The sequence below is a fragment of the Capricornis sumatraensis genome, chromosome 21 (genome assembly GCF_032405125.1).
Source record: "Capricornis sumatraensis isolate serow.1 chromosome 21, serow.2, whole genome shotgun sequence".
Classification (NCBI taxonomy): domain Eukaryota; kingdom Metazoa; phylum Chordata; class Mammalia; order Artiodactyla; family Bovidae; genus Capricornis; species Capricornis sumatraensis.
The window spans coordinates 60,826,233-60,852,537 of NC_091089.1; the positions used below are offsets into that span (position 1 = coordinate 60,826,233).

At 49.4% G+C, this 26,305-nt stretch overlaps 1 protein-coding gene across 1 annotated transcript; it reads right to left on the minus strand.

Annotated features, from left to right (window-relative positions):
* Positions 1-480: 480 nt before the first annotated feature.
* Positions 481-22,999, minus strand: CPLX4 (complexin 4). Its single transcript, XM_068993996.1, has 3 exons — positions 22,833-22,999; positions 14,528-14,615; positions 481-708 (listed from the first exon to the last, which is right to left on the minus strand). Exons 1-3 carry the CDS (start codon positions 22,997-22,999, stop codon positions 481-483), a joined length of 483 nt encoding a protein of 160 aa, XP_068850097.1.
* Positions 23,000-26,305: the final 3,306 nt, after the last annotated feature.

A 26,305-nucleotide genomic window follows, 5' to 3' on the forward strand; every position in this document is an offset into this window, starting at 1 on the left:
ATCAGCGACGACAGCCTGGAGACAGGTGGTGCGATCTCTGACGGCCCTTGAGCCTGCAGTCTGGGCTCCGGGGGGCACCCTGGCCCTCCACGTCTTTCTCTGAAGGGACCCAGAGGCCTGCTAACAGCTGGGCAGAGTCAAGGCCTTGTCCTGTCTGCAGAAAGTCGGAGATGAGATGCTGTTTGCTTTGGTTTCTTCCTGGCCGTCCTGCAGACCTTTAAGCAGACGTGTGTTCTGCCTCATCCACAGCTGAAAAGCTCAGGCTTCGTCACGTTTACAACTAAAAGGACAGTGTGGTTCCTGCTGCCAGGGGCGCTACCCGGAGCGTTTAGAGCAGCCGAGGTGCCCTCTACGTGTTGGTTGAGAGTTTCCTCACGGCTTTCTTAACCGTTCACTACGTTAACACCATCGCTGTTGGAAGCGCCGCGCAGGGGAGCGGTCGCTTCTGCCTTGGCCAGGCCTCCCCCGCGCCCGCCCGCCTCACATCACAGCGCACTTCTGCTCCGCCGTCTGCTTGATTTCCGAGAAGGTGGCCTGGGCTTTCTCTTTGATGGCGTCCAAGTCCATGTTCTGCAGGTTCTGCAGGTGCCCAAGGATAGAGTCCTTGTCTTCTTCCTCTTCTTGATCTTCATCTACCATTTTCCGGAGGTCTTCGGGCAAATCCACATCGTCTCCAGCCATCTGGATTTGGTTCTCATCCATCTCACTCTGTGCGGAAAAACAAACACGGAGATAGAGGAAAAACCCTTCTAAAACCAACCAACCAACCGACCCTGACCGCAGCAGGGAGCTCGAGGTCTGCTGACAAGGGATGCGGGGAACAACGCACTCGGCCGTCTGGCAGCAGAACCTGGGTCTGGTACCAGCTGCGGAGGCCGGACATCCCAGCTGAGATGCCCCATCGTCCCAGATGAGATGCCCCATCTCTCTGCACTTGGCTCTCAGAAGCTTCTAGCGCTGTGATTCCCAAAGTATGAGGAGCTCCCTTGGAGGTCCAGGGGTTAAGATTGGCCTGCCGATGCAGGGGACTCTGGTCTGGGAAGAGCCCCCGCGTGTGTCATGACTGCCCAGCCCTTGCTCTAGAACCCACGCTCACAACGAGACACGGCACCGCAGTGCGAAGCCTTCACACCACAAGGAAGAGGAGCCCCACTCGCCACAACTAGAGAAAACCTGCATACAGATGGGGAGGCCCAGCACGGCCAAAAGTCGCGAATTAATTAAAACCATGAAACAGTAATTAAAAACATCATTTGGGAATGTGTTAGAAGCACAAATTCTCAAATCACCCCGGACCTACAGGATCAGAAACTCCAGGCTGGGGTCCAGCAATCTGCATCTTCACACTCCCGGTCTGTCCTGCTGATACTCGAAAAGCTTGAGCAGCTCTGCCTCAGGGCTGCTCTGCACGCTTTGTTTCCATCAGCCCCAGACTGTGACTCAGTGGCCCAAGCTGAGCCCACTCTGGGGTGTGGGGGGATTATTGGGATCACAGGGCCGGACCAGGCTCTCTCCATCCAGCCATCACTCTTTAGGGGCAACTTCCGGTTAACCATTACCCCTTCCCTCCCTTCTACCAGTACAGAAGCGGCCCAAACTCAGCTTTACATCCTCGACCCCTAGAGACAAGTCTGGCGCACACCACCTGCTGTTTGAGTGAATCGTTCACACCAGGACTCCAACTCAGCACCCCCAGGCTAGCCTTGTTCGCTGCTGCTGCTGCTGCTGCTGCTGCGGCTGCCGCCTTACACTGTTTCCTATGGTCCTAGGCGTGGCTGTCCTGCAGCCTCTTAGTTCCTGCTGCCTGGTCTCCGAGTATGTCTTTACCCTTAGACTGTTTTGTGACAAAGAAGAATCTACGGAACATGTTTCTCTGTGAAAGGCAAGGGTCCTTTCTTACATGGCTGCTCTCAGATATAATTCTCTGAGATCAGGTTGTAACATGGGGCAAACTGGGCTTTGGGGGACACATAAGGTCAAACAGGGGCTTCCTCGGTGGCTCAGACGATAAAGAATCCACCTGCCAGTGCAGGAGACCCAGGTTAGATCGTCGGGTTAGGAAGATGCCCTGGAGAAGGAAATGGCAACCCTCTCCAGTATTCTTGTCTGGAGAATCCCATGGACAGAGGAGCCTGGCGGGCTACAGTCCATGGGGTCGAAAGAGTCGGACACGACTGAGCGACTGACACAGAGACACACACATGGTCGTGGAGCTTGGAGGCTCACCTTTCAACACGGAACTTCTAGATTACCTGCCCCGCCCTCCCCAGAGTTCCCTCTCCATGTTTACTTCTGTGCTTTCTCCCCCCTCCTTCGAACGCAGACTTCTGATGCCAAGGGGAAGGAGGCCTTTGTGGGGCGCATCCCTCACCCTGACTCTCCCTGGACAGCCTGGGAAGACGGCTCTCAGTGTCGCCTTCCCAGGTGACAGAAGCTCCCAAGCACTCGGCCAGGCCTTGGCCCCTCAGGGTGCTTAACAGATCAGTTAGTTCCTCTCAGACTAGTGTGGGGATTAATTAGTTAGTTAATCCCCAAGGGCTCCCGGCCAAGCCTCTGTTTCTATTTATTTCGTATTCACCTGCCCTCGAGGGTGCCTCCCTTATGGATGGTCCTTTGGGCATTTTTGCAGGAAGGTGGGGAAAAACAGGGGGCAGCCTGAATTCTCAGCTCACCTGAGCCATGCTGGGCCTCTGCCCACTTGAAATAAAACGTATAGAATCTGTAAAGGCATTCCTGGGAATTCCAGCATCCACACCCCTCCAGGTGGTAAGAAGGTCTCTGCGCTTGTCACCAGGTTGGAACCTGGACAGGCTGGGGGAACAGGCAGCTGGAGGGGCCAGGGGGCCAGCCAGCCCACTGGTGCCCTGAGCGGCCCGATGCCCTCAGGAGGGAGCTCCCCAGCCCCTGTTCTCCAGGCTGCTCAGAGTGAAGCTTCTGCAGCTGCAGACCTACTCGGGTTTATTTTCACCTCCTTCCCTGGGCCCTTGTGGCTCAGCTGGTAAAGAATCCGCCTGCAATGAGGGAGGCCTGGGTTCCATCCCTGGGTTGGGACGATCCCCTGGAGAAGGGAAAGGCTACCTACTCCAGTCTTCTGGGCTGGAGAATTCGGAAAGAGTCGGACACGACTGAGTGACTTTCACTTTCGCTTCCCCTGACCCAGGGAAGGAAGAGCTGTGAGGGTCCACTGTGCCCCCCGACTCACAGAGGGGATCTGGGTCGCCACAACGTCTATCCTAGCAGTTCTCAAAGTGGGCTCCGAAGGCCTGCCGCAGAGGCATCCCCCGGAACCTTGTTAGAGACAAGGGTTCTTGGCCCTCTCCCTGACCTGCTGATTCAGAAGCCATGGGGCTGGGCTGAGCCGTCTGTGGTTTAGCCAGCCCTCCTGGTGATTCTGCTGCTTGTCAAAGTTTAAGAAGCCCCACCCCACCTCTCTTGAAGACAGGGGGCTGTAACTCATTGGTCTCTAAGTCTCAGAACCCAATGAGTGTCTGGCATGTCGTCACAGACAAGACTCCAGAAGCCTGTTGTCAGGGACGACGCTTGAAAGTGCAGGGCTTCTTGACTGGAAACAAGTTCTCATTTCATAGCTCCTGCCGTGTTTACCTTCCCACTCCCATGGGGGCTGCCTAGAGGTCAAGGGTTGGCTTGAAGATCAGACACCTGAGTGTGAAGGTTACCTCCACCATGTACAGGCTGTGTGACCTTGGGCACCTAACACCCCCTCTCTGAACTTATTTCCTTATTTATAAATTGGGTTTATGTTATTTGCCTCCTTGTCAGCACAGATGGTAAAGAATCTGCCTGCAGTGCAGGAGACCAGGGTTCGATCCCTGGGTCGGGAAAATGCCCTGGAGAAGAGAATGGCAACCCAGCTCCACTATTCTTGCCTGGAGAATCCCATGATGGGGGAGCCAGGCGGGCTACAATCCACTGGGTCGGAAAGAGCCGCTCACGACCGGGTGATGAACCTACATAACTTTCATAATTCTATAGAAGGTTAATTAAATGATGACTGAATAATTTGGAATGTATTAAGCAATTAAAGATGGCTATTCCTAAGTGTAATGACCCTCAGAGGTAAAGCCGGGGACGGGGGAGCAGAATTGCCCTGAAAGGCCTTGGCCCTGCACGCGGTGCTCATGCCATCAGAAGGAGGCCTCACTCTCCCGTCCCCTCACCTCTGGCCTGGGAGTGCCCCTACCTACCTTCACTCCAGAGCCTCGGCTTTCCTAGCAAACTGGACCTGTTCATTTCCCTTTCAGCACTAGACACGATTCTGGGAGAAAATGACCCAGAGCGCCCAGCTCCCCTCACCCCTTGTCAGGCCCAACCTGATGCACATCGGGCACAGAGGGTGAAGACTGACCGAGGTGCCTGGCTCGTGACCTGCACCTCTGTCTGCCCCCAACCTCTGCTCCCACCCGTCCACGGGAGCCCTGTGTATATGGTTCCCAGCCTGGGGCTTCCCAGATACTGGTAAAGAGCCCGCTTACCGACGCGAGAGACCTAAGAGACACGTTTCCATCCCTGGGTCGGGAAGATCCCCCCTAGAGGAGGAAGTGGCAACCCACTCTAGTATTCTTGCTGGGAAATCCCATGGACAGAGGAGCCTGGTGGGCTACAGTCCATGGGGTCTCGAAGAGTCAGACATGACTTAGCAACTAAACCACCACCACCACCGGTATTCTTGCTTGGAAAATTCCATGGACAGAGGAGCCTGGAGGGTTACACTGGGGCTGCAATCCATGGAGTCGCAAAGAGTCGGACCCAACTGGGAGACTGGGCATGGACTCAGGCACATGGGACTCATACACGACCCTGGGGTTGCCTCCCCTTGCACAGCAAACTGCCCTGCTGAGAGGGACTCCTCTGCAATCCAAGCAATGGGTGTCTTGTCCTGACTTTGCTGCTTCAGGTTGGGAATGCCAGGAATATTTTGACAGAATGCATGCATCGAGGAAAGGCGTCCATGCTTCACCACACGCCATGAGCCCAAGTGCAGGAACAGCTGACACGAACCAGCCCCAGGGAAGGAGCGGAAGTCTGATGCTGAGAACCCCTGACAGGTGGATGAGCGAACGAACGAATGAGAAGGCGCCAAGTGAGCTAGCTTATACAGAGGAACGCACAGGCTCCCTTCATTCCTCAGGGTCCTGTTTCAGAAGTCTTCTCATTTCTAGAAATCTCATCAATATGGGATATTGTTTAATGCAGTTAAGAACTAATTATTTTTAGGCTGGCTGACCAGAATCAGTCGTAATCTCTCGCCTTTTAACCAGGTTTATAATCTTAATTGCCAGGGCTGAATGCCCCATTATTTAAATAGCACCGCCTCCTGCCCTTGTTACTCCTCTGACTGGTTCTGACCTTTCACTGAAAGGTAAGCATGATCCTGGATTCAGACTGCCTTCTTCATCTTGGTGAATTGGTCCTCATCTGGTATCAAAATGGAAATACGGTGATCAACTATTTCACATGGTTATATCGCCAGAAAGTTGAGTGTTCCCACTTAGAGTCCAGCCAGTCAAGCTTGATATGCAGACACACACCAGATATAGATATGAGTGTGAGCAAACTCCAGGAGATGAAGGACAGGGAAGCCTGGTGTGCTGCAGTCTACGGGGTCGCGAAGAGTCGGACACGGCTGAGCACTCCAACAACGACATCGACAACAAGATCTGATTTTGGACTTTGCAGGTGGCTCAGTGGTAAAGACTCTACCTGCCAAGCAACAGGCACAGCTTTGACCCCTGGGCTGAGAAGATCCCTGGAGGAGGAAATGGCAACACACTCCAGTATTCTTGCCTGGGAAAATCCCACGGACAGAGGAGCCTGGTGGGCTACAGCCCACGGGGTCGCGAAAGAGTTGGACATGGCTGAGCATGCACGCAGGCACAATCTGTGGCAGGGACCCAGGCAACAGAATTTTGAAAAAGCTTTCCTGGGACTTCCCTGGCAGTCCAGTGGTTAAGAGCTCACCTACCAATGCACGGAGTGCCAGTTCGACCCCTGGTTGGGGAATTAAGATTCTCCATGCCTCACTACCAAAACAGAAAACAGAAACAATATTGTAACAAATTCAATAAAGACTTTAAAAGATGGTCCAACTCAAAAAAAAAATGTGTGTGTTTTTGAAATTTTTTAAAAATTAGAAGCTTCCTGGGTGATTCTAACGCGTGAGAGGTGTTGAGACCCTGTCAGGGCTTGCTAGCGTCAGCTTGTGCTACACCACGGGCAGAGGCTGTGACCCTGAAAAGAGCCGCCAGTTTCCGACGCGGACTGAGCGAGTGCGCACAGGGGCTTTGCGAGGTGCGAGACTGCCCCCACTGTGTGCATCTCACACTGCTCTCCCGCATGCGGACTTTCCAGGGGGACTTGAGCCGTTCCTAGAGGTCACTTGTCCAAGCCTCTCCTCTACAGATGCGGAAACCAAGGTCCTGGGAGGTGAAGAGGCTTGCGCAATGTCCTGCTTGTTAGGGAAGGAGAGCCCAGCCCTGCTGCTGGGTCTGGTAGGAAAACCCGGCTGGTGAGTCAGATCGCCTTGGGGTGTTGCCATTTACCGGCTGTGTGACCTCGGGAATCCCGGCACCCTCTCTGAGCTGCTGTTCTTATACAGGCAGGGGAAATGAGGTCTCCCTCCCTTCCAGGGTGGCCGTGAGGGTCATGTGAGAAGATGGCATATCCCAGCCTGACGGCTGTTTCCCTCCTTCCCAGGTCCCCAGGGACCTTCAGCTCTTCCCAGGGCAGGAGCAGAAGCAGCAAACTGAACCGGGGCTGCAGGCGAGGAGCGGGAAGGGACGGCCCCTAGCGGGCCCCGCAGGGCCTCCGAGCTGCCGCCGGAAAGAGCTGCTGGAAGCGGGCGTGCTAGTGCCTGGGACCCTGCAGGGCAACCCCAAGAGCGCCTGGTCTGAAGAAGGCAGGCAGAGAGAGGGTCACAGAATCGTCTCTGCCTTTAAGAGGGGCTTTACATCTCAGCTCTAACAGCGCTCTCAGTGTAGAATGTTGAAAGAAGCCCTCCTGCTAGATTTTCTTGTCTTCATCTTTGTTCAGAGCGAGCGATGCCCTTAATACTGCAGACAAACACCAGGTGTAACTAAAGCGCCGGCTCAGCGGGGGCCCAACATTATTTTTCAATGACTAACCTAGATTGACAATTCTGTTAATAGGATTAGCGCTCATTGTGGAGCTGTTTTCTCTTATTAATTTGGCTTGACTTACATATACATTTTGAATTGGCTAGGAAAGGGGGGGCGCCTTTGTTTTTAGGAAAGAAAAAACCTCGTGGCTTTATTTATAAGTATGACTTCCTTTGCTTGAGAAAATATGACATCCTAATTATGAGCTAAAGTAATCTTTGTATTTGATAAGGAATCATAATGTTGAATCCAGACTTGTTCTTTTCATGAAAACTGACTGTAATTGAACTCTTGTGGCAGATGGATTCCTTCTGCTGATTTTGATACTTCGTTCTTTGGGTGTGCTTTTGTTTTCCTTTTTTCCCAACTAACATTGAACATTCAGCAAGAATTTTTTGTGTGGGGGTGTTTATGTGTGTGTCTATGTATATCTGTGTGATAGGTGCGTGTGTGTGCATGTGTGTGCAGCAGGTACATATGCATGTGTGTGTATGTGTGTCTCTGTGTGTAGTATATGCATGTGTATGTGTGTCTCTGTGTGTGCAGTAGGTGCGTATGTGTGTATGTGTGTCTCTCTGTGTGTAGTATGTGCACGTGTGTAGTATGTGCATGTGTGTGCATGTGTCTCTGTGTGTGTGTGCGTGTGTGTGTGTGTGTGTGTGTGCATGTGTGTGTCTATGTGCAGGCTCTCCATGTCAGACACCATGCAAGGCCCCGATGAGAAAGACAGAAACCTCAGCCGCTTTGTTAAGAAGCACACAGTCCAGCAGCTGAGAGGGTTCAGAGCGGAACGATGGCATGGGAGACATGCACTCAGGCGCTATGGGTGCACAGGGGAGTGGGAGGGGGGGAGGTCATGGAAGGTTCTGGAAGAAGCAGCTCGAGAGCAACGTCTTCCAGGAAGGAAAGGGGTCACTGGGAGCAGGGTGTAGGGGACGTGAGGTGGGAGGAGGAGCTAGTCCAGGTGAGGGGCCCCAAGAGGTGAGGCTGGGCAGCTGGGAGCCACCTCAAGATGTGCAGGCCAGGAGGCTGGAGTCTACTCTAGAAAGTCGTGGTAAGCCCTTTTTGTTTTTTTTAAAAAAAGGGGGAAGAACAGAATCTGTTTGCATCTTGGAAACCTCACTCTGCAATTTTGAGGGAAGCAAGACACAATCAAAAAACTACTTAAGAGATACTGTAGATGGCAACCCACTCTAGTGTTCTTGCCTAGAGAATCCCATGGACAGAGGAGCCTGGCGGGCAGTCCATGGGGTCGCAAAGAGTTGGACACAACTGAAGAGACTTAATGCACACACAAGAGGTACTGTAGTCAAGTTGCTGAGAAGTACTGAGCCCTGCACTTGGGGAGGAGTTGAGAATGACTAGGAGGTGGAATGCGGAGAAGGCAATGGCACCCCACTCCAGTACTCTTGCCTGGAAAATCCCATGGAAGGAGGAGCCCAGTGGGCTGCAGTCCATGGGGTCACACAGAGTCGGACACGACTGAAGCGACTTAGCAGCAGCAGCAGCAGCAGCAGGAGGTGGAATGACTGTCGCCTGCTGATTGCTCTGTGTGGGGCTGCAGGAGGAGGGACCAGGCAAGAGGGAGCCTGGGGGTGGCGTGGGTTGGGGGCCCCGGTGGAGGTGGAGCCTCCAGGAGCAGCGCTGGGAGGGGCCAGTGTCTTTCTGGGTCTGAGCTGCAGGTGCCCGAGGAGAAGTGGACACGATGGTGACCTTTAGGGAGAAGGTGTAGGAAGGAGGTAGAGGCTGGAGGGTCAGCAGCACACATCTAGGTAGCAGCTGAAGTCCACGGGAGATGCCGCCTTTCGGGGAGAGCGTGACAGTGTGAAGGACAAAGAGAAGACGGAGGGAGCACCTGGGGATATTCAGAAACCTAGGGGCAGAGCGGGGAGGTAACCCTGGAAAGAGAGGAGAGACAGGTTACGGAGCAGAATGAGGAGGGTGGCGCTGAGAGGCTGTGAGAGAGAGGGCTTCAGGGAGGAACCGCTGAGCGAGACGGGGCGTGGAAGGCTTTGCTCGGGGAAGGACCATTCCAGGAAGAGGGCCCGGAGGAAACAGCAGGACCAGCTACTGCAGCGAGACCGACCTTCCAGAGCATCTTCAGGAGGAAGGCTTCGGCAGAGCAGCGGGAGCCGCTCATTTAGGAAGATGCCCAGAAAGCCACGTTCACTCAAAGTGCTGTTTGCTTTAGTTGGAGAGACTTGACCTCCTTTACAGTGGAGAGGCCAGTGGGGAGAAAGCACTGAAGACCCAGGACAGGACGCTGGGTGGAACGGGACCAAAGTCTAACATGAGGTCGTGGGTCACTTCAGGCCGCTGAAGTCCCCTAACGACCTGGCATTTGTAAAGCAGAGGAAACCGCCGTAGGCGTGGACATGAACGTCCTGTGATGACCTGGAGTGGGGGGATGAGCGGGGGGTGCTGGGGAGGCTTCCAAGGGTGGGGACACGGCGAATATACTCTTCTACATACATGTCCGGTTACTGCGATTTGAGGACCGCACTCATTTGACTGCTGCGATGACTGCGATAGACAGGGGTCATCAGAAGACGAGGTACAACCAACGAGGCCGTGCTGACGGCGAGCAGAAAACCCGGAGGGGAGGCGTGTGTGGTTTGGCGGATGTCAGGGCTCCACCGCTCTGCTCAGAGACCGAACTTCCCTTCCCCCGGTCGGCCGTCGACTAGAACTCTTTTTCGCAGCAAACACTGGCCAAATGATTTCTTTAGAAAATACAGTTCTAATTCCAGAATGTGACGGAGTTATCCTCATCAGACCCGACAGCTCCTGGGAAGACATTTCTCTCAAATCTGCTCTCGCTGGGCCTGGGCAAGGGTTCGGGCCCAGGACTGCCTTCTGCTGGTTATGTAACCTCTGGGAGTGACCCCGGGGAACCGTGAATGAGGCCCCCAGGGGTCCCCCCTCGTTATCGGGGAGAACCCGGTGAGCCCATCCAACCCCCTGAGGGCTGTTAATACTGTTAGTCCGGCTGTTTATCCAACATGGATTTTATGAGACTGCCCGGGACTGAGGATTCTGCAAACCCCGAGGGGAAGGAAGGTTGTGCTCAGGAGCCGGGTAAGGCCCTGGTGAGCCGCGCTCTCTGCCCAGCACTGTTTAGATGTGTTAGGCCGCTGTGTTCCGGTCTCAAGTTCTCATTAGTGCAGTAATCAGGATGGCAAGCCCTGTGAAGGGCTGTGGGCAACGACTCGAGAACCTGTTGTTCTGTCCCACGCTGGCCCAGGCCTCCCTTAGCCGGTCTGGGCTGCTGTGAGGGCCCAGTCCTGACACGCCAGCCCCTCATCCCTTCCGCTCCAGTTCACCATACACAGCACCACGGCTGTGGCCTTTCCCCACTGCAGTGACGCCCACGGGCACTGCCTGGCTTTCCAGGGCTCCTTGTGGGGACGTCTAGGAGAGGAAAACCCACCACCTATATTCCCGTGGTGGTTCTCAGAAGGTTTTTTCTAAAGGGTCCACTATGCAGATCCTTCTGGATAATCAAAGGAAGCCCTGTGAGCTAACCGATGGATGGCTCCATACCAGCCTGCAGCCCCGTCAAGACTTTCAAGGCCTGGGAAATGACTCCCCCATGGCCATCGTTTCCTCAAAGTCGTCTCCTCTCGCAGCTGAAAGTTCCAATTCCTTCAATGGTTCCTCGATGACAGCCAGGCGTTTCAAGATTTCTCGGGCAGCATTCCGGTGGCTGCGGAGACAGCGGCTCGGCTCCCTGCCATGCCCACCCACAGCCCTCGAGGGTGCGGCCGCTTCCTGCCTCCCTGCTGCTGCCCCAGCAGGGCCCAGCGGCCTCCCCACGCCTGCCAGCACAGCGGCAGCGACATGCGCTGTAAGATCCTTAATGTCAACAGAGTGCGCTGCAAAAAACAAGTCCCCCTCTGGAAGTCGCTCCTGGCCACCCGCACTGACCCTCCTAGAGCGCGCAGTCCCCGGGGAAGAACTGAGACCCTCTGAGGGGCGGTTCTGCTGGGGAGGCCTGGGGGCATCGCCCCGCGGCTGCGGCTGGGGACCCAGGGAGGCCGGAAGGAGCTGGGTTCCCGCGTGGGCGGCAAGAGCCTGTGGCTGCCTCTCAAGGCGGCGGGGGCGCGGCGGGGGCGCGGCGGGGGCGCGGCGGGGGCGCGGCGGGGGCGCGGCGGGGGCGCGGCGGGGGCGCGGCGGGGGCGCGGCAGGATGCCCTCCAAGCCCAAGGCCTGCGCCGAGGCAGGGGTGTCGCTCGCGGCTGGGGTGACCTGAACTGAAGGGAATGAGACCTGGCCGATCTTTGATGGCGTTCTTCCTATCATTACTGTTTCCAAAATGTATTTTGTTTGTTTCTCTGGGGCTGTGTTAGGTCTTCGATGCTTTGCATGGACGTTCTCTGGCTGCGGCAAGCAGGAGCGACTCTTTGCTGCCGCGGGCGGGCTTCTCCTTGCTGTGCCTTCTCTTGTTGAGCCGACCGCGTGTGGGATCTCCCCCGACCAGGGATCGAACCTGGGTCCTGTGCGCCGGCAGGCAGATTCTTAGCCACTGCCCCACCAGGGAAGTCCTAATTACCATTTTTAAGAACAGAGCACCTGGGGTTAGATGGAATTTCCAGGTGCTGACAAAAAAAGCAGGCCGTTGTATTATTGGGGTTTTTCACGCCTTAGGCAAATTCTTGAAGCATCAGGTTAGAATCCATTTTGACACCATCCAGCCATGGGCTTCCCTAGTAGCTCGGAAGGAAATCATCTGCCTGCAATGCAGGAGACCAGGGTCTGATCCCTGGGTCAGGAAGATCCCCTGGAGAAGGAAATGGCAACGCACTCCAGTGCCTGGAGAATCATGGACAGAGGAGCCTGGCGGGCTATAGTCGGACATGACTGAGCGACTAATGCACACACGAAGCCGTGACACACGGGCGCCTTTAGGGATACCCCCCCTCCCCCCGCCGAAAGCTCCAGGGTGCAGGATGACGTGGGGAGTGCTCTCAAGCGACGCTACCGCTGTTTACTCGGGTTGTACCGGAGTTGTGTCTGTGCTCACGGTCTCCCGTCAAGCCATCAGCTGACAGAGCAGCGGGGAAAGCGATGGGCCCGGGTCTCTGGAGGACAGATTCTGAGATGTTTCGCTAAAATAGGAGCAGGGCATGTTTTCCTGGAAGGGGCAGGGAAGTTTTAAACCCTGTGGAATTACAAACAGCTCTAAAACGTTCAGAATGCCTCAAATGTGAAAAGTGGAAAAAGCAGAGACCTTGGGGCCAGGCGGAGCTGTGTTCAAATCCCTTTGTGGGTAGGATGCTCTTTTTCAGGGCTGAGAGGCCCGAGGCCCGATCCTGGTTCTGTCACTGCACAGCTGTGGGGTTTTGCAAAGCCCCTGAGCCCCCACCCCGCCCCCACCTTGGCTGCAGGCTTCTCATGTCTGAAGTGAGGCCATGGCTTGGATTCTTAGACAAGCTCGAAGGTCTCTTTCGGGGTCTATGGAAAAGTCGGCGGGGGTCTCATATGTGTTGTGCATTTGAAGCAGCTATAGAAAAATGGGTTCATGGGCATTAGTAACCCATGCAACTAAGTTACTGGGCTCCGCTGTTCATAGTGTATCGACTGCTTGCGGTCCTGCCTCCTCTCGGTGGCTTTGGGGAGCAGTAGTTAGATGTGGTGCTAGTGTTAATGAACCTGTTTGCCAGTGGAGAGGACATAAGCTTCGTGGGTTCAATCCCTGGGTCAGGAAGATCCTCTGGAGGAGGACATGGCAACCCACTCCAGTACTCTTGCCTGGAGAATCTCATGGATGGAGGAGCCTGGAGGGCTACAGTCCATGGGGTGGCAAAGAGCTGGACACAACTCAGGCAGGGAGCGTATGGTGAATAGAGTCACTGTCACTCCAGGGTGGATATGAATCTATATATTACATGGCTCTAATTCTCCCCTCTTTCCGTAGTTTCTGTTGGAAAGGCTCTTGTGCCAAAGAAACAAGCTAAGCTTAGAGACCTGGAAATTATTTATGTTTTTCTCTGAAGAGCATTAAACCCATTTTGCAAAGGAGGTTGTCCACCCCGAGGGTCTGGGTGAGCAAGACCACCAGCTCACCATTAAAAAAACAATCAAAGGGCAGATATTTTCAGTTTAAGTGGAAGAAAGTGAAGTTGCTCAGCCGTGACTCTTTGTGACCCCACGGACTGTAGCCCTCCAGGCCCCTCCATCCATGGGATCAAAATTGGGTCTCCTGCACTGCAGGCAGGCTCTTTACTGTCTGAGCCCCCAGGAAGCCCTACTGTTTTCGGTTTAGAGACCTGCAGTTCTTGCGTTGTTGACTCACTTCAGGATGCCCCCTTGTTATTATCAAGAAATAAGACTTCTGTGCGTAGAGCTGATAACAGCAGTAAGAACAATCACCCATGGAGCTCTTTCCACTAGTCAGGCACTTGATTTATCTTATGATTTCAGACGACGACCTCGGGAAGTCCGTGTCGCTGCCCCCATGTCACAGGTGAGGAAAAGGAGGCTGAGCTGTATTAAGAAGTCATCTGACATTGCTGATGTCAGAGCCAGGATTCGAACCCAGTTCTCCTCACATTCTCACCAAACCACAGCACAGTTGCAAAAATAGATCCTCAATAACAACAAATATATATGTATGTATCCTTAAAATACCCCATCTTTCTGGAAGACACACAACCAGCTGATGGTGTGTATGTGTGTGTCAGTGTTCGTGTCCTTGAGCAGGAGGGTAGTCACTCTCTTTCTGTCTCCATTTCCTCTAAGAACACACCTTATAAGACTGTGGTGAGGACTGAGTGAATTTATCTATGCAAAGAACTTAGGAGCAGTGCCTGGCACTTAGAAAGAGCTCAGTAAATGTCGGCTGTGATGACGGTTTTTCTAATTGAGCACATACAGATATTCTATAGTCCCTAAATACATTTACATAAACAGGTATTACTCCATTTTGTTGAGAGGAAATGGAAGTTCATAGAGGTTAAGTGCCTGGAATCTAGTTTTTATGAACTAATTCAATGCTCTTCTCACTATATCAAATACCTCAATTACGATTAAGTGAAAGTCACTCAGTCGTGTCCGACTCTATGTGACCCCATGGACTATACAGTCCATGGAATTCTCCAGGCCAGAATAGTAGGCTGGAATGGGCAGCCTTTCCCTTCTTCAGGAGATCTTCCCAACCCAGGGATTGAACCCAGGTCTCCCACATTGCAGGCGGATGCTTTACCAGCTGAGCCACCAGGGAAGCCCCAGTTATGATTAAGACATTTAAATATATTTATGTATGTATTTATATGTTTATGTTACACATACACACACACAGACTTCTGAGTGTGACCCTTGATGATAATCCAACACTCTGCATTTCTTATTATATAAAAAATGACTGCATGTTTATTGTGTTAAGAGTCTCACCTTTGGGAGTCTGTACTTTTCTCTGAGGTGAACTCTGAGGCACGCTCTCTCTGCCTTTTTTTGTGTAAACGCAGCATCTCTTTCCATCCTGAAAGTGAAAGAACGCAATAAAGGATCAGAGGACATGAGACCACAGGCTACTCCAGCCCTGCTCAGAGGAGCCAGACACTGGGCCTCACCCTCTGAGTTCCCACTGATCAAGGCTGAGTACAGACCTGAATTCCCAGACACGTCGGTTCTGCGAACCCCTCTCTGACCTCTCTCTGATGCAGCTCGGGAGAGGCAGAGGACCATCCCTGGTGCAGAGCTGACCTCACCGTGCTCCTCTCACCCCACCTGGGAGCTCAGGCTTCAGAGTCACTGGGAGCACTTCCCAACGGGCAGCTTCCCAACCTATCCGCATCATGGAGAGAAGCTACGTTTTCAAAATCATTTTGTTTCTTATTTTATTATATTTTTTAGGGGCTAACACATTTAGTGCTTCTGAAAGGCTAGGTGTATAAGCTGATAACAGAGGATGTTGAGAATTACTTTGGGGATGTAAGTTTTATTTATTTCTAGAATTTAAAACATTGAAATATAGTTGCTGTACAATACTATATGTCACAGAGATACAATATAGCAATTTATGACTTTTATTTTATTTTAAAAAGTTTTTTTGAGCTGTGTCACTCAGCACAGGAAATCTTAGTTCCCCAACCAGGGCTTGAACCTGGGCCCCTTGCAGGGGAAGTTCAGAGTCCTAAGTGCTGGACTGCCAGGGAATTCTTCCTCCCTCTTTTTTCCCCACAATTTTTAAAGGTTATTTTCCATTTATAATGATCATAATTAACATATTGGCTGTGTTCCCTATTTTGTACAATGTATCCTTCTAGCTTATTTTATACATAATAATTTGTACTTGGCACATAAGTTTTAAATTCTACAGAACACTTATTTTTATGGAACAAAAATCTTTGGAGCAAACCCTTAGCATCTCCTTCCATTTCCTTTCCTGACGTCCTTTTAGAAACCCTTACGTGGACTTTCCACATATCTATTTAAGGCCAGGTTCGGTCTCCACCCATGCTGCTTTGATTCTGCAAGATTCTCAAGGTGAAAGACGTAACTTTGTGCTTTAAAGGATGTTCTTCTCCAGATCTCTGTAGAGCTGTGTTTCTGCAAAACAGTTATACTCAGTGACTGATAGAATTTGAGATTCAGTCGTTATTCAATTCATTTAATTCCATCAATAAATGGGGATCAGAATTCTGAGCTACAATAATGTGGAATTAAAAAAAAAAGCACTTGAAATCCTTGACAGCTGAACAGGGACATGGAAAATATAAATGACAGGGGATCCAACTGTGAAAAGTTCTCCCTGTGACCCTGCCAAAGAGACGTGCTCTGGAAATGGCACCTCAGTCCAGGGAGAAACATCCGCTGCTCCTTTCCACTGTCAGCATCTATAAACCACGCTGTGCAGACTTCTTCCAGCGTCTCTCAGAACCACCCCTTCCATGCTGACCATAGCAGCCTTATGAACGTCCATCACTCCATATGGTATCGCATGCAGTGATTCTTATCTTCATACCATATCTTATGCACTGATTTTAAAATAGGTTTCTAGTCCCTAATTAGCCTGCATGCATGCATTGGAGAAGGACATGGCAACCCACTCCAGTATGCTTGCCTGGAGAATCCCAGGGACAGAGGAGCCTGGTGGGCTGCCGTCTATGGGGTCGCACAGAGTTGGACACAACTGAAGCGACTTGGCAGCAGCAGTTCCTAATTATCAAAAAGAGCTGGAAGTAGTGGTATGCTGGCTAATGTATCACAACCAGCTTTCTGGGGAAAGAAGCTCTGAGGCACCCGCCGGTTGCCATGCTGTCAATACTTCCACTGAGGCGGACTTCAAACTACTAATATCAACTTGATGTTGCCGATAATGGGGAGAAACTGGGGGAGGTGCGTGCGATTGACTTTGGTTGGTCGCTGCCGGATGCCGTGGGTCGGCTCGGCACATCGCTGGCTGGAAGATCCGTTTTCCTCACGGCTGTTTAAATCTGGCTCCTCTCAGCTGCGGCGGTCTTCTTTACTGCGTACCATGGAAACGGCAAACGTGCTCTGTCCACGTCTCTCTACCACTTGGGCCACTTGATTAGAGGCCGCATTGGCCATTTAAACGATCTCCCTGCTTCCATCATGGCCCTACCATTGAGAAGTGACGTTTTTAACAAACGGCCTGAGCGATTCTTACGCAAGCGAAACAGAGCTGCGGCATCCAGGACAGGGGGCCGTTTGGAGGCAGACAGGATTTGGGGATATAATATGAAGCTATATCCCTTCGTCGTCAACCTGCTAAGCCCCGGTTTAGGTACAGCTGTTCCTTCCCTGGGTGAAGGGATCACTCACACAAGATTGGGTGTGGATTTTCAGAACGCTTTGCCTAACTGTACTTGTGATTTGCTGTTGGAAGTGGGCTCCCTTGTTCTTGATGATCCAGAGAGAAGTAGACAGCTTTGAGGATGTTGCTGAAGCTCACTTGAATCACTTTCTCTCCTAGCTGCCCAAGGAAGCACATTATTAGAGGCTGCTTTTAGATAAAGGCTTCCCTGGTGGTAAAGAATACACCTGCCATTGCAAGAGACGTGGGTTTGATCCCTGGGTTGAGAAGATCCCCTGGAGAATCTTGTAGTTCAGTGGCAAAGAATCCACCTGCAATGCAGGAGACTCAGGTTGAATCCCTGGGTTGGGAAGATCCCCTGGAGAAGGGAATGGCAACCCACCCCTGTACTCTTGCCTGGAGAATCCCACGGACAGAGGAGCCTGGTGGGCTGCAGTCCATGGGGTCGCGAAGACTCAGATGGGACTGAGCGACTCAGTGACAACAGGAACCTTTATACACGTGGCCCTGTCCTCTAGCTGTACAGGACTGGACCAAGCTGGGTAAGTGGAATTTCTTCTCTGAGAATTTGGGTTTGGGACGGAGCAAGTCAGAGACTCGCAGTGTGGTTGGATCTGTTAACAGTGAGCTCAGAGGACATTGGCTGCCCATCCTCACCGGTGGTTCGGGTAGTAGAGGAGCAGAGGGCTGACTGCCCCGAAGGACAAAGTGGCCGCACGGAGGTGGACGGGCGGCCAGGGATCGAATGAGCGCCCATGACTCCCAGTGACGCTCTGGTCCTGGTTCGGCTCACGAAGCCTGGGGGCGTGTCTGCAACGGGTCTGGTGAAGCATCTTTGCAAGAAGCATGTTAGTTGCTCAGTCATTTCTGACTCTTTGTGATCCTGTGGTCTGTCCATGGGATTTTCCAGGCAAGAGCACTGGAGTGGGTTGCCATTCCCTTCTCCAGGGGATCTTCCCGACCCAGGGATTCAACCTGAGTCTCCTGCATTGCAGGTGGATTCTTTGCCACTGAACTACATGCTATGATATGCTAAGTCACTCAGTCGTGTCCACCTCTTTGCAACCACGTGGACTGTAGCCCACCAGGTTCCTCTGTCCATGGGATTCTCCAGGCAAGAATGCTAGAGTGGGTAGTCATGCCCTCCTCCCTGAACTACATAATTTGCCTTAAAATAAATATCCTGTTTTCAGGTGGCTCCGTTGGTTTCTATTTCTTAACTCCAAGTTCTGGAATCATTACACAGAAGCCTGGCTGAAGGAAGGGTTGGCTCTGAAGATGTCACATTAAACTGCTCCTCAATGGGGCCTGGCTTTGGACACTCTCTGAACTCATTTCCCTCTGCAAAAGGTCAGGCTTGGAGGAGGTATAAGAGAACCCTGGGCTCAGTCTTCTCATTTAGGGAAAGAGAGCTTGCTGAAGAGCTCAGAGACCCGGGGGCATGGGCAGAAGCTGATCTCCCCCAACATCAATACTTTACTATAAAAAGGTTCAAGTGTACAGAAAAGTTGAAGCAGTTTTACAGTTGACACGCATATACTCACCATTTATATTCTACTACTGGCATCTGCCTATATGTTTTAGAAAATGTCACTTACCTAGCCCTGTCTCTCCATTTCTCTCTCCATTCATTTATCCATCATATTTTCTGATGCATTTCAAAGTTGTTGACATCAGTACTCTCTTCCCCCAAACACTTCAATGTGCATACCATAACTCCAACTACGTATCTGTTTATTTGTTGTTATTGTTCAGTAGCTAAGTCATGTCCAACTCTTTGCAACCCCAGGGACTGTGGCATGCCAGGCTGTCCTTCACCATCTCCTGGAGTTTGCTCAAACTCATGTCCCTTGAGTTGGTGATGCCATCCAACCATCTCATCCTCTGTCATCCCCTTCTCCTTCTGCCCTCAATCTCCCAGAATCAGGATCAGAGTGAGTCGGCTCTTCACGTCAGGTGGCCAAAGTACTGGGGCTCCTTTTCTTTTGAATTAAAATGTTGCATGCTATTAAATGCACAGACCTTAAATGGACTGTGATGGTTAACTTCGTGTGTCAGCTCAACTGGGACACAGGGTGTCCTGATTAAACGTCATTTCTGAGTGTGTCTGGGAGCTGTTTCTAGATGAGATGAGCATTGGAGTCTGTGGGCGGTGGACGGAGTGAAACAGAAGGCCCTCCTCGGTGTGTGTGGGGGGGGTGGAGAGTGCTCGTGGAATCCATGGAGGCTTTGAATCAACAAAAAGGCTCCCTGCCTGCCTGCCTGCTGAGCTGAGACAGCAATCTCCTCTTGCTCCAAGAACCCTCCAGTTCTGAGAACCACACCACCGACTTCCCTGGGTTGTAGATGGCGGATGGTGGGACTTCCCGGCTTCCACAGCCACGTGAACATTGGCTCTTTGCGATAAATCTCACATTATCTGTGTGTACGTGCATGCATTTTTTCTCTTCTCTTGCTTCTATTTTTACTGTGTAAACCAAACCTCTGCTGCTGCTGCTGCTGCTAAGTTGCTTCAGTCGTGTCCGACTCTGTGTGACACCATAGACGGCAGCCCACCAGGCTCCCCCGTCCCTAGGATTCTCCAGGCAAGAACACGGGAGTGGGTTGCCATTTCCTTCTCCAATGCATGAAAGTGAAAATGAAAGTGAAGTCGCTCAGTCGTGTCCGACTCTTCGTGACCCCATGGACTGCAGCCCACCAGGCTCCGCCACCCATGGGATTTTCCAGGCAAGAGTACTGGAGTGGGGTGCCATTGCCTTCTCTCTATTGAGGTGTAAAAAACATTACTATCACCTGAGAAAATGCCCTCATCCTGCTCTCGATCGACGCCTGCTCCCAGTCCTAGAGGCCACCACTGTCTTCTTGCCACCATAGGTTGGGTTTGTCTGTTCTAGAACTTCATACACATGTAACCACACGCTATGCCTTCTTTTGTGTATTTCTCCTTTCACTCAGCATAAAAAAACTCTGGGGATTTATCCAGCCTGTTTTACTTATCAGGGGGTTGTTCCTTTTCATTACTGAGCGTATTCTACTGTATGAATAGATCTCATTTGTTTATTTAGTCTATTGATGAACACTTGGATTATTTCCTAGTTTGGGCTCTTGTGAACGAAGCTACTAGGAACTTTTTTGTACGAGTCTTTTTGTGGATGGATATATTTCTCTAGTTGCAGTGCATGTTTTTAACTTTGATAATGTCTAATTCCTAATTTCAAAATTTTATGCTCACTGATTTCAGGGTCATGTTTAAGAAATTTTGCCTACTTCCAAGATGCAAAGATATTCAGGTTTTTTCTCTAGATGCTTTATAATTTTAGTTTTTTTGCTTAAGTCTGTGATGCGCATCAAAGTTAAAGTTACAAGTGATGCCCTGTCAGTTGCTGAATCATAACTAAGGGGACATTTTCATATAATGGAGAGAAATGGAGGAATAAACAGGTTGTTTTATTTAGGACTTTCCAAATATTCTATTTAGGTATAGACCTCTTTCAGTACTAATGTTACCAATATGGCGGGAGGTGGGGAGGGGGTGGAATCTGAACATGGAAATAAAGTAAAGATGAATGTGCCATGGAGTGCATTGCTGAGTAGTATTTGATTTATCATTAGTGAAGTCAATCCCACAACTTTTCTAAAATGATGAGGACAAGTTTAGGAGGCTTTTATTTGCTAATATTCATCCTAATTATTATATATATTATGACATGTGTAGCTGTCTCTAGATGTAACTTGTGTGAACCATTTTTGATGCCTACTAATTTTTTCATTGTGATAGTTGCTCCAATTTATACATTTCAAAATTTTTTCTATTGAAGTACAATTGATTTACAATGTGTTAGTTTTGGGTGCACAGCAAAGTGATTCTGCTTTATATATACGTGTGAGTGTGTGATCAGTTGTGTCTGACCCTTTTGTGACCCCATGAATGATAGCCCACCAGGCTCCTCTGTCCATGGAATTTTCCAGGCAAGAATACTGGAGTGGGTTGCCTTTTCCTCCTCTAGGGGATCTTTCCAAGCCAGGGATTGAACCCAACTCTCTTGGGTTTCCTCCCCTGGCAGATGGATTCTTTACCACTGTGCCATCTGGGGAGCCCTTTATATATATATATATATTCTTTTTCAGAGTCTTTCCCCTTATAGGTTGTTACAAAACACGGAGCATAGCTCCCTGATGTCTGCCTCTTTATATTGTATTCTAGGCGATGAAGCTCTTGGAAACTCAAGCAGTGGACCGGAAGTCTGCCTCTTGCCACGCAAGCAGGTTAGCCTCACTGCCCTGTTACTATTGCTTTAATTGGGTGATCACACAGAGCTGAGTAGTTGGTGTATAACTGACTGATGATACCATTTGACTATTTTGGTTTCTGATCTGTCCAGATGTAAAATTAAGTGAAACTATGACATTAGTTAGCCAAACAGATGTCATATCTGCGACCAGATTTATTACTGGGACACATTAAGTGCTATTTTAATATCAGATGTGTAGTCTATATTTCTGGCCATTTTCTTTCTATTGGCCCCCTTGAGCTGAGCACATCTGATGCTATTTTTTTGCTGCTGCTTTTTCTCACACGCCACGGGCAACTCTGGCCAGGATCTGGGGAACACTGCCTTCTTTGCAGATTAGGGTAGCACCCACATTATTTTTGCAGTTGCATTAAAAAAAAAAACAGACCTTAAATTTACTGCAAATCCAAGCACAATACATTCTAGGTAGTTTTATAAGCCACAATTGCTTTCAGGAAAAAATACAATAGACAAGGTTCCCACTAAATGGAAGATTTAAGCTTCCTAGTTTCCTCCAGGTCATCAACCCTTTCTCCTTTAATCATTTTAGCAATAAGACCTAGGCAATTATCATGTAATTATTAGCAAAACAGCCACGGTGGCCAAAAAAAAAAAAAAAAAAAACTTTTGTAACATATGGTGAACTTTTAACGTCAAGACTGATGCTTCAATATTCAGTTTGATTTGATTATTAAAACTCTTAAATTCCACTTTAAACTTTAGATTAAATATAGACTACACTTATTTAAAGATAATTCTTCAGTAGTTAAAAATTGGTAATATTCACATTCCATGATACCCAACTGAAATGTTACTATTTGTTTTATTACATTTTATATAGCCGGAACAATGTCCTGATTTTTTGGAGGTATGTAGGCCAAGGGTCCAGGGGTAAAGTATCAGGTTGTCTGTAATTTACTTTAAAATGGTTCTCTGTATCTATTTATCTATCAGTCAATCATCTGTCCTCCAACTATCTAATCATCGGTAAGCAAACGTGACAACACGTCAACTGTCAGCTTTATGCCAGACATATACGGCCATCCATTACCCTGTTCTACTCGTCTGCATCTTTTAAAGTTTTCATAGTAGGCAGTCCACGTATCTATTCAGAATCTTTCCAGAAGCCAAGTCTTATGACATAATTGTCATGTTGTATTTTCCAGGCTTTTTTTTTCATGCACAAGTAAGTTCAAGAATATTGTACTCTGTGCTCTTTTAGGCCCCTTCCAGGTGCAAAGTCTCAATTCCTACAGTTTGAAAGCTTTCTACACTCACCTAAGAGGGTGAATTTCCAGATGACTGTAAAAATATTCAGGTGCCCCATTTTACATTTGAACAACTGAGGTCAGTTAAAATGTGCCTGGATCAGAAAGTTTCAGCGGCTTTTAAGGATGACAGGTAGATTTGTTTATAGCGTTTTTCATTTCCATTCACACAAGTAAGACAGAGTGGCTGCTGATGCTAGGGCTGGTTCACTTTTTAGCAGAACAGACTTCCCTGAGTTTAGAGGCGGCGGCACAGGAATGGCCCCTGAAGGGCGGAGGGGGAGAGTGGGGCGCAGGACAGCATGGCCACGGGGAGCTGCCTTCTGCTCCAACAGGGAGCCCGAGCTGCGCGTACTCACTTTTCCTCGATGATCTGCTTCTGGTACTCCTCATACTCCTCTCGGCTCATCCCTTGAGCGGCTGCGGGGTCAGATGCTCCTCCTTCTTCTTTTTTTTCTTCAGACCCACCACCGAGTCCTAAATTCTTCACCTGGTTACTTATCATAGTTTTCATAAGGAAAGCCATTGTGTCTGCCCCCAGAGAAAGAAAGCCAAACACTCCGAGAAAACTCAAAAGAAAACAAGCAAATCACAAAATCCCCAAGTATTTTCAGTGATAGCAACACGTTGAAAAGCAAAGGACTCCACGCAGCCTCATCTATTCAAGGGCATAATGATAGCGAGAAGTGGTTCGTGGGCTCTAAGCTGGATTAAAGAGGTGAACTCCTTAGCAGAGAGGCAGATGGCTCCAATTACCGAGGCATGCAATCAGATGCAACCAACTACTTTCTGAGTTATTACACTAAGCTAATTTCAGAGGGGAAAAAAAGGAATCCTTCACATTATCCATCCCTCTCCCATTTCTAAGGTTTAAATTATAAGCGCAGCAGGGCTTCATCAAGGGTTGTTTCGATTAAATGAGTCGGAGGTGACTGATTATATGACTGTGGTGGCAGTTCCAAATTCCACCCCATGAGGACAACATCCTGTTGAGAACTGAGTCCAGTGAGATGCAAAACCTAAAGCGCTTTATTTAGCAAAAATAATCCTTTGATCCATCATTTTATCTCACTGGACTCTCAGGACTATGTAAGGATTTGTTTTGGTTTGCTTGAATCCTATGCTGTTTCAGTGGTTACTGGGTCCTGGACGTAAATACCCAACCAGGGCAAGTGTGAAGGGCAAGCCAGAGGGTCCTTCACTTGCATCTGGAAGATTAGCCTAGCTTGTTCCTGCACTGAGAGCTTACACTTCTGCATGGAAACGTGCTGGACGCTTGCAAAGCTCTGACCCAGAAGGTAAGAGCATGGGTGAGTCAGGTCATTGGTGGGTATTGGGTATTTCCTTCTTCCCTGGTAGCTCACATGGTAAAGAATCTGCCTGCATTGCAGGACACCCGGGTTCCTTCTCTGGGTCAGGAAGATCACCTGGAGAAGGGAGTGACTACCCACTCCAGTATTCTTGCCTGAATCCCATGGGCAGAGGAAGCCGGTGGGCTGCAGTCCATGGGGTTGCAGAGTCGGATACCACTGAGTGACTATCACTTCCACACTTTTCCTCTTACATGCAGTCACTTGCCGGGTGCTCTGTTTAAACTCGCTGGTGTACTCGGAGAAAACTTTCGATAGTGTTTGGTAATAGCAGATTCTCAACGGCTGTGGTTTCCTCCAGGTCAAGGGAGGAATTTGAGCATGGCTAAGACTTTAATCTACCTTAGTGTCTTTCTAATTAAAGCACTCCAAGAGCCGGTGGGGAGGAGGGGAGAGATACAGCCTATCTGTAAGCTATGCTTATTGTTCTATCCATAGGCATGAGCCCTTTCAGGAAATAGATGACTCTCCCTCTGTACAAAACCACACACACCGGACCTTTGCCTAAAATGCTTGTTTTATGTATTTTAAGATCTGTTTTTCACTTTACTAACCTAAAATGTTGCTAAAATGGTCTCAGGTTTTTTTTTTTGGTCTCAGTTTTAAAAATTAACAAACATTAAAGGTGAAATAAGAAACTTTTCTTGGTGTTCTTCAATTGAGAATGGACTTTCATACTTAATTCCACTTGCACTTTTAAGATGTGTTGCCTGGGACTTAATACATTCAAGCCATAACCCCTAAATTATTATTTATAATAAACTGCTTTTCATCTCCATTGAGGAGACTTACTCGTAAGGTATTACAAAACTTTATATAAAGGAAAAGCCATAGTCTGTGTTTCTGTCTGTTGTCTCTCCTTACAGGCGTTTTATGTTAAAAGACACTTTTTTATTTCTGAAAGAAAAAGACAATCTCTAAAAGCAAAATAATAAAGATAAAAATCTGTAAGTTATTCTGTTAAATTATTAGATTTATTATAAAACGATTACAACTGCATTTTACTAGGAATTAGGAAATCTGAACAGGGAGGGTCTCAGTTCTGAACTCCAAAGCCCGTCTGTGGAGCCACTTCACCGTCTGTGGAGCCACTTCACCGAGCAGTCCTCTGTGTGTGTGTGTGATGGGGGGTAGGGGGTGGGGGGAGGTGCTGGGCATCACAGAAACTCCTGGGTGAGGACCACAACAGGGTGACAAGTGAACACTGCCTGGGACTGTTTATGAAATCAGACCTTTCACTGTCTTCCCGTAAGTTAATTCCATTGAAAAGAGCACCATGTCTTTAAAACTTTTTATTCAGTTTATTCCAATGGCCTTTCCACTGGGCCATCCAGTGGAATCTTCCAGAAAGGGAAAATAAACACCCCAGGTGAAAAGGGAAAACTAGCTGTTAACCTTCCAAAGCCTCCTCACTGTCCTTGAATAAAATCCTAAATCTTTACAGTGGCCACGTCCCCAGTGCCCCAACAGTGTCAGCTCCCACCACCCCTCCCCAAGCAGGCTCAGTGACCGAGATTTTGGTTTCCTCTGATTTCTTTCAAAGCTACGTAATTTCATTTCTTTTTAATTAATTTTTTTAAATTGAAGGATAACTGCTTTACAAATTGTGTTGGTTTCTGCCAAACATCAACATGAATCAGTTATACTCAAACCCATCTAGTTTCTTTACCTTTACACTGAAAGTGAAAGCTGCTCAGTCATATCCGACTCTTTGCGACCCCGTGGACTCCCCATGGGCTTCTCCAGGCCAGAATACTGGAGTGGGTAACGTTTTCCTTCTCCAGGGGATATTCCCAACCCAGGGATCAAACCCAGGTCTCCCACATTGCAGGCGGATTCTCCACCAGCTGAGCTACCAGGAAGCGCTTTTCTGTGTGCTCACAGCAGGAGAAGGGCCCATTACCTTAGTTTCCATTTTCTGAAACCACTTATAAAAGACCACCTTTTACAAGCTGCCAACCCTGAGAGAGTATTATGAGGAAAACGAAGGCCATCTTTAGGAAGTGGCAAAGCCAAGATTTTAAGCCCAGATTTGTCTGACACTAAAGCTCTACTTTCTTTTTTCATAGCACACAGACTCTCAGAATTGGAATTACTTGGTTAAATGTTACTTACCAAAAAAAAGAAAAGATTAAAAAAAAACTTCCCATCAGTAATGACTGAAAGTTCTAGCTTAGCCACACTTTTACCAATGTTTGGTTACTGAAGATGAAAATATCAAATGTATTGTTTTAATTATTTTGTATTTTTCATTACCAGCAAGGATAAGCATTTATCCATAGCAGTTTTAAATTCTCTTTCTATGCCTGCGTGTACTGACTCTGCAGGTGGCGGGCCACCTAGGGCAGAACGCAAAGCACAGGACGCATGAGACACCATCACAGATCAGGGCCTTCTTGGGAAATAACCTACTTGGGCAATAACTTATTATCTGAGACCAATGAAGGAAAAAGTAAGTTTAC